The 7,398-nt window shown below is 34.9% G+C and overlaps 2 protein-coding genes and 1 long non-coding RNA gene across 3 annotated transcripts; 2 read left to right on the top strand and 1 right to left on the bottom strand.

Annotated features, from left to right (window-relative positions):
• Positions 1-118: 118 nt before the first annotated feature.
• Positions 119-1,569, bottom strand: LOC132910401 (uncharacterized). The gene is made up of 3 exons (XR_009658765.1): positions 1,052-1,569; positions 728-866; positions 119-611 (listed from the first exon to the last, which is right to left on the bottom strand). It is a non-coding gene; the product is annotated as an uncharacterized LOC132910401 (long non-coding RNA).
• Positions 1,570-1,670: 101 nt separating this feature from the next.
• LOC132916047 (uncharacterized) lies at positions 1,671-3,940 on the top strand. Its single transcript, XM_060975792.1, has 6 exons — positions 1,671-1,973; positions 2,045-2,451; positions 2,527-2,626; positions 2,711-2,812; positions 3,239-3,394; positions 3,881-3,940. Exons 1-6 carry the CDS (start codon positions 1,671-1,673, stop codon positions 3,938-3,940), a joined length of 1,128 nt encoding a protein of 375 aa, XP_060831775.1.
• Positions 3,941-4,814: 874 nt separating this feature from the next.
• On the top strand, positions 4,815-6,543 carry LOC132916046 (uncharacterized). Its single transcript, XM_060975791.1, has 5 exons — positions 4,815-5,117; positions 5,189-5,595; positions 5,671-5,770; positions 5,834-5,935; positions 6,343-6,543. Exons 1-5 carry the CDS (start codon positions 4,815-4,817, stop codon positions 6,541-6,543), a joined length of 1,113 nt encoding a protein of 370 aa, XP_060831774.1.
• The last annotated feature ends 855 nt before the right edge of the window (positions 6,544-7,398 follow it).

The following is a 7,398-nucleotide window of genomic DNA, read 5'->3' as shown; positions in this document are numbered from 1 at the left end:
ATATTGTAAAATACCGTTCTAATACCGTGTTTATATTTTAATAATTATCGTAATATTTTATCACTGTAACTAACGAACCATAGAACTTTAACTACGAATGAAATTAATAAACTGTTGCTATATTTATAAAGAACACAAATTTTATTTATTACATTACAGCATGTGTGGTATGGAATTCTCAACTTTAATTACTAAAGTATAAGATACATATTCTGTTTTGTCCTATTATCATGCCCTTATTAATATTAGCCTATGGACGTTCGTGTCATATCATATTCATATTTTTTATTTTTACAACTTTTGCAAATATCGATATTGAGCAAATCCCGATTTTATTCAAATTATACCAATTAATATTATCGATATAAAATTTTAATCACATCGAAGACGCGATGTGCAAGAAGGCGTTATCCTGGTCTAATAAATCAACCACATAAATTCGCTAAAAAAAAATGTGATTGAGTAATCGGAGGAATAAAAATGTATGCAATTCACCATTAGATCCGAGAAATATTGTTATTAACGCTATCCTTTGCTCGGAGGAAGTTATCATGGCATCGAACCCCATAATGATGTGTCAGTGCGAAATCTATAACAAAAAACGTAGATTTCTATTAAATTTACACCTTTAATGATAACGATTGTACAAAATAAAAATAAAAATATCGCTAACCCAAACCTAACACTAAATAAGGATATCATATTCAAGCGATTACCATATCGTCACCTAATCTTCTCCGATTAACAGGTTAATTAAGAATAATAAATAAATAACGAGTTGATATAATTTCACTTTGTGTCTAAAGCTTTTCTCTTCTGTACTCTTTTGCGAACCATGATATAAGGCGAGTTGGAAAAGATGTATTCTAAATACAAAATATGTACTCAAGATTAGAAAACATAAAAAGATAGTTACTAACGAAGTTCTTAACCAGTTACATTAATGAAAATATACATTAAAATTTTTGGTTTTTTTTTTTTTTTTAGAATATATAAAAACGAGTAAGAATCGTTAGCATAATATAACATATTATTATAACAACCGTGTTACAGTTTGGATTATGCGTCGATTTGTAGCGTCTATGGTAATGAACAGGATTGGCTGTGGATGTAATCACAAAACACTTATTTTTCACAGCTATATCATTAAAAAGAATCAGTTCGTTGAGTATCACTTACAAACAAATACAAATCGATATAACATTTGGATGCCCAGATAGAGAATTTTTCTGTTTTACATTTAGTTTTCCACAACGCGAATATTCCTGCACAAGATACTGAATATATGGCTTGCATATGCAAACTTATATTTTCAAAGACAAATTTGATACATGAATATTGCACCGTGTGTATAATTACTTCCCTTTGTGTCTGTATAGTAGTATGCACGTGCCAATGCATAATACAATTAATAATCACCAATCCAGGCATCTAAGAACGCAAGAACTAACTGTTTTCCAATAAACGCGTCTTTCTACATATTATGTGTATCATTTATTGATTCGCACCTGCATAAAAGGTAATATTGCACCAGTAAGGCTATGATTACGTAGTTACGTTCAAAGAAAAGTAATAACTACTTTGCTCCCAAGAACCTGGACATATCTTCCTACTGTGCGAATTGAAACGTGTTTAGTCCGATTCATTAGATGTAAAAGTTTGCTGAAATTATGTCGAAACAAATAGCACCGGAAGATGCAATCCACTTTACCCGGCTCAGTGTAGCTTTAAGCTTTTGTTGGCCATCTGCTGACAACAGCAGCAGAAGTCGCGGCTGTTACAAAATTGCGCAAATCTGTATTGTCATCAACGCTTTTCTGATTCTCGTGCCTTCGTTGTACTCGATTTATTTGTACCTAGATGACATAAGTTTTTACTTGAACGCTCTGTTCAAATGTATCACCTTAACGATATACACCACGCAACCAATTATTCAGACTTGCATATGTTGGAAAAAGCGCGACTCGCTGCAAGTAAGTTCGACCTCGCGTCCCTTCAGCGATTAATTCGTGTCGAAAGCATTGATGTTTAAAATATGTTGTAGCGTATAATTGATGAGATGGTGAAATGCGTTAACGAGGCGCAGAAATTCGAAAGAGACATTTTCATCGCACATATAGTAAAATACAATATCATTTACGTTGGTTACGTGGTAGCTGTATATGCGTCCCTGATTTTTTTTATAATTGGACCTCTAGTCTTACCGATTCCAACCTTAGTGGAAGTGAAGTATCCGTTTCAAGTGAATTATACGCCAGTAAATTTTATCTTCTACTTGCATCACAGCAGCATGTGCTTCACCGCCACTGCACACTTATGCATAGGCGTGTTTGGTGCGCTCTTAATGTGGTTCGCCGCTGCAAGATTCGAATGTTTAGTCGTGGAAATTCAGAAAACTACCAACATTCGTATGTTAGTTGTTTGTATTGAGAAACAATTACACTTGAGAAGGTAAGAAGAACATTTTACCATGTGTGATTTAACCGAGACAGTTGTATTCATTATAAACGGTTTCCCCGTATTTAGGTACGCCGAGGAAGTGGTTGGTTGTTTTCGTTTCATGATACTTTATGTGTTGGGAATGACAACGGTGACTATAACTCTATTTGGGATTTTATTGATAGTGGTATGTGGATCTTCTGGTATTTTCTGTAAGGTATAATGAATCGATGATGTTAATTTCGCAGAATTTAAATTAGGACATTTACAGGATTCACCAGTAATTACGAAAGTGGAGCTCTTCAACTCTAGTGCTTTCTGTCTCTTACTCACTTTCATTTATGCGTGGCCAGCTGATTATTTACAAGATGCCGTAAGTATTTATGTGCGATAACTGTAAAACAAATAACAAAGAAAAAGTTTATGAGACGAATAAAAACATCTCGTACGCGCATTTTTGAATTAAAAAGTATATTTCCGAATTGTTTCATAACATATCGATACAAACTTACTCCGAGATGCAATTTGCTACGAAATTGTACTCCGTGTTCTTTGCACTCGAAACTGTAACTAACGATCTTCGAACCTGAAAACATATAGAAACGTATATTTTTCTACGGATAAATAATAAGTAGATGTCCACCTACCATGGCATCGTAGACATTCGATTGATTACAATTTTACAACAAGAAACGTCCGTTGCAAAAATACTTACAATACAAAGCAAATTATGTTTTGTTACGTATAATTACATATTTCGTTATGTACATAATTACATATAATATTGTATAATTTTTAGAGCGCTAACGTTTCCCGAAGCGTATACTATATGGAATGGCACAAACAACCACTAGAAATGCGAAAGTACATACTCACCGTGTTGATCCATCAGAAACCAGTGACACTTTCTGTCAGTTGCTTTATGCCAGAGCTTAATTTACGTTTTTATTGTTCGGTAAGGCAAATGCATATCTCCAATGTCAATTATGATCGTGAATGGATTATCGATATTTATGTACTATCATTCGTTTTGACAGTGTATATATATATTTACACACTTTTATGCATTCTTACTTGTTGCGTATTTACATACATCCGATATAAGTGTGTAATAAGTCTGAAGGCAAGGAATTGGGAAATGAATAAATTATCCTGTTAATCAGATCGTGACTGAGTAAAAAAAGTCTACGGTCGTGGAATTAAAACATAATGATGTCATTTTGTTCGGTTTTGGATCGTGCAAATGTAAATACGGGATAATTGATAGGAAGGTTGATAGGAAGAGATACGAAACAAGCGCGCGGAAAAATATAGAGAATCTTAAATGAAGATATTATGTTCAAGGGATTAGCAATTTGAGTGACACGTTATTTAGCTTACCCTGATTAACAGGTTAATTACGAATAATACGTATATAAATAACGGGTTGATATCATTTCAGTTCATGTCCAGCGCCTTCTCCTTTTGTACCGCCATGCGTACCATGGTACAAGACCACTAAGTATATCCTAAATACATAATATGTAGTAGAGACTAGAATATGATAAAAGAATACTCATGAAAGAAGAAATTCCAAACTAGTTGTTTCAATGAAAATATACATTAAAACTAATTATTTTCAGGATGCATGCGCGCGAAAAACCCGTTAATATTGCTGTAATATAATTTTGGATATTATAACAGCCGCGTTACTTACATTACGCTTTTTGATAGTGCTCTAATTATCCGTTGTGTAGGCTTACGGGTTGTCCATTATTTCTTCCATCAATGATAATGAACAAACAGACGACCGCGTTAAATGTCTTCGCGCTGGCTACGCTTGTAATCACAAATCACCCGTCTTTTACAACGATATCACGAGAAATCATCCAGACTCATCCTCAAAGAAATATAAGTCGATACAACTACTAAATGTTTAGATGGAAAACTTCGTTGTTATTTTACTCTTAGCTATTCATATCGCCCAAGATACTGAATATATGGCATCGTGCACATATGCCACGTTGCATTTTCGAGGAAGGTTCTGCCACATGAATATTGCCAACTGTACGTAATAACGTACCTTTGTGCCTCTCTAGTAACCAGAAACATGGAAATGCATAATGCAATTAATAATTCTTACCATCGAAGCATCTAACAGTACAAGAACTCCGTACTTTCCAGTAAACACGAGTTGTTCCTGCGTATTTTCAGTATCATTTATTGATTCGCACCTGCATACAAGGTAATATTGCACCAGTAAGGCTATGATTACGTAGTTACGTTCAAAGAAAAGTAATAACTACCTGGCTCCCAAGAACCTGGACATATCTTCCTACTGTGCGAATTGAAACGTGTTTAGTCCGACTCATTAGATGTAAAAGTTTGTTGAGATTATGTCGAAACAAATAACACCGGAAGATGTAATCCAGTTTACTCGGCTCAGTGTAGCTTTAAGCTTTTGTTGGCCATCTGCTGACAACAGCGGCAGAAGCCGCGGCTGTTACAAAATTGCGCAAATCTGTATTGTCATCAACGCTTTTCTGATTCTCGTGCCTTCGTTGTACTCGATTTATTTGTACCTAGACGACATAAGTTTTTACTTGGACGCTCTGTTCAAATGTATCACCTTAACGATATACACCACGCAACTAGTTATTCAGACTTGTATATGTTGGAAGAAGCGCGACTCGCTGCAAGTAAGTTCGACCTCGCGTCCCTTCGGCAATTAATTCACGTCGGAAGCATTGATGTTTGAAACATGTTGTAGCGTATAATTGGAGAGATGGTGAAATGTGTGAACGAGGCGCAGCAGTTCGAAAGAGATATTTTCATCGCGCATATAGTAAAATGCAACGTCCTTTACAGTGCTTATGTAGTGGCTATTTATGCGTCGCTAACCTTTTTCATGTTTGGGCCTTTGGTCTTACCGATTCCAACCCTGGTGAATGTAGAATATCCGTTTGAAGTTAATTATACACCAGTAAATATTATCATCTACTTACATCACAGCAGCGTATGCCTCACCGTCACTGCACACTTATGCATAGGCGTGGTTGGTGCGCTCTTAATGTGGTTCGCCGCTGCAAGATTCGAATGTTTAGTCGTGGAAATTGAGAAAATTACAAATATTCGTATGTTGATCGTTTGTATTAAGAAAGAATTATTTTTAAGAAGGTAAAGATAATGTATTACGTTGTTCGATTTAAACCAGACATTTGCCTTCGTTTTAAGTAATTTCCCTATGTCTAGATACGCGGAGGAAGTGGTCGGTTGCTTTCGCTTTATAGTGCTTTATGTTTTGGGAATGACAACGTTTACCATAACTTTGTGTGGGATTTTGATGATAATGGTATGTGAATCTTTTGGTATTTTGTGTATACTATAAGGAATCGGTGATTCAATTTGTAAACAGGATTCTCCAATAACTACGAAAATGGAGCTCGTTAACTCTAGCTTCTTCTGTCTCATCCTCACATTCATGTATGCGTGGCCAGCTGATTATTTGCAAGACGCTGTAAGTATTTGTGTACGATTATTCTAAGGAGGGTAAGTGTAAAAAGTTTCATGCATCGGATAAAAACATTGCGTGCATATTTTTGAATTATTCGATGACACGTCGACACAGATTTATTGTCAGACGCAAACCAAATCGAAATGGAACTTCTCGTCCTCCTCACCGGAAATTATTTCCAACTGTTGTTGGACTTTAAAACACATAGACTTCTACATAATAAGTACAGTAAGATTACAATGTTGCATCAAGAGAAATATTTCTATCTTTTACAAAATTCCTTGCGTTATAAATTAAATTATATTTTCGTTTCGTATAATTAATCTTAATTTCTATCTTTTACAAAATTCCTTGCGTTATAAATTAAATTATATTTTCGTCTCGTACAATTAATCTTGCATAATTTTCAGAGTGTGAACGTCTCGCAAAGCGTATACGACATGGACTGGCACGAACAGTCTTCAGAAATGCGAAAGCACATGCTCAACGTGTTGGTTCATCGAAAACCGGTAACACTTTCTGTCGGTTGTTTTATGCCGGAACTTAATTTGCGTTTCTTTTGTTCGGTAAGAGAAATCAATGTCTCTTTTGTCAATTATAATAGTCAATAGACTATCGATATTTACGTAATGTTTTGTCAGTGTATATATTTTTATATTCCTTTGTATTCTTATTCTCTGCTTCGATATAAATATATAATATGCACTGGTCCGCAGAGAAGAAACTGTGAAGGGGACGAATTAACCTGTTAATCAGGTAGTCATTGAATAAAAGACTCCTACGATCATAGTATTGAAGCTTACTAAAGTCATCTTATTCGGTTTTCGGCGTTGCAAATGTAAACGTAGCATAAGTAATTAAAGTTTGACGGAAAGCATGCAAAAATATATAGAGCCCTAAATAAAGGTATTATGTTCGAGGGATTAGCAATTCGAATGACAGTTACGATACCTTTCTCTGATTAACAGGTTAATTACGAACGTTATATATATAAATAGCAAGTTGATGTCATTTCAGTTCGTGTCCAACGCCCTCTCCTTCTGTACAGCTTTGCGTGCCATGGTACAAGACGAGTCGAGATAAGTGCGTCCTAATTACATAATACGTAATCAAGATTAGAAGTCACAATATAGTAGTCACGAATCAAGTTTATAACTAATTGTATCAGTGAAAATATACATTAAACATAATTTTCCTTTTTTCACAATACATACGAACGTGTATGAATCGTTAGTGTGCACAGTGGTTGTCACATATAGCAAAATGTCACATGCCTTACCGTTTTTACATAATTATTTAGTTCGAGTAAAACATAGTTGTTAGATACGCATCCGCGATTTTTTTACGCTCCAATTTCTAATCTTACCGCTTCCAGGTATGGCGAATGTAAAAAGCCTTAGACAGTTTTTTCATTTCTTAAATAATTCTACCTAAATAACCTCGAAATTAGGATGCGAAAATAAGTG

This window comes from Bombus pascuorum, chromosome 1 (genome assembly GCF_905332965.1).
Source record: "Bombus pascuorum chromosome 1, iyBomPasc1.1, whole genome shotgun sequence".
Taxonomy (NCBI): Eukaryota; Metazoa; Arthropoda; class Insecta; order Hymenoptera; family Apidae; genus Bombus; species Bombus pascuorum.
Note: the sequence above shows the minus strand (reverse complement) of the source record. Positions and strands in the feature narration are given on the sequence as shown.

Coding starts and splice junctions, on each gene's coding strand:
- LOC132916047 (XM_060975792.1), top strand. CDS start 1,671: ATGTCGAAACAAATAGCACCGGAAGATGCAATCCACTTTACCCGGCTC. Junction 2,813..3,238: donor CTGATTATTTACAAGATGCC/GTAAGTATTTAT, acceptor TATAATTTTTAG/AGCGCTAACGTTTCCCGAAG. Junction 3,395..3,880: donor ATTTACGTTTTTATTGTTCG/GTAAGGCAAATG, acceptor ATATCATTTCAG/TTCATGTCCAGCGCCTTCTC.
- LOC132916046 (XM_060975791.1), top strand. CDS start 4,815: ATGTCGAAACAAATAACACCGGAAGATGTAATCCAGTTTACTCGGCTC. Junction 5,118..5,188: donor AGAAGCGCGACTCGCTGCAA/GTAAGTTCGACC, acceptor AACATGTTGTAG/CGTATAATTGGAGAGATGGT. Junction 5,936..6,342: donor CTGATTATTTGCAAGACGCT/GTAAGTATTTGT, acceptor CATAATTTTCAG/AGTGTGAACGTCTCGCAAAG.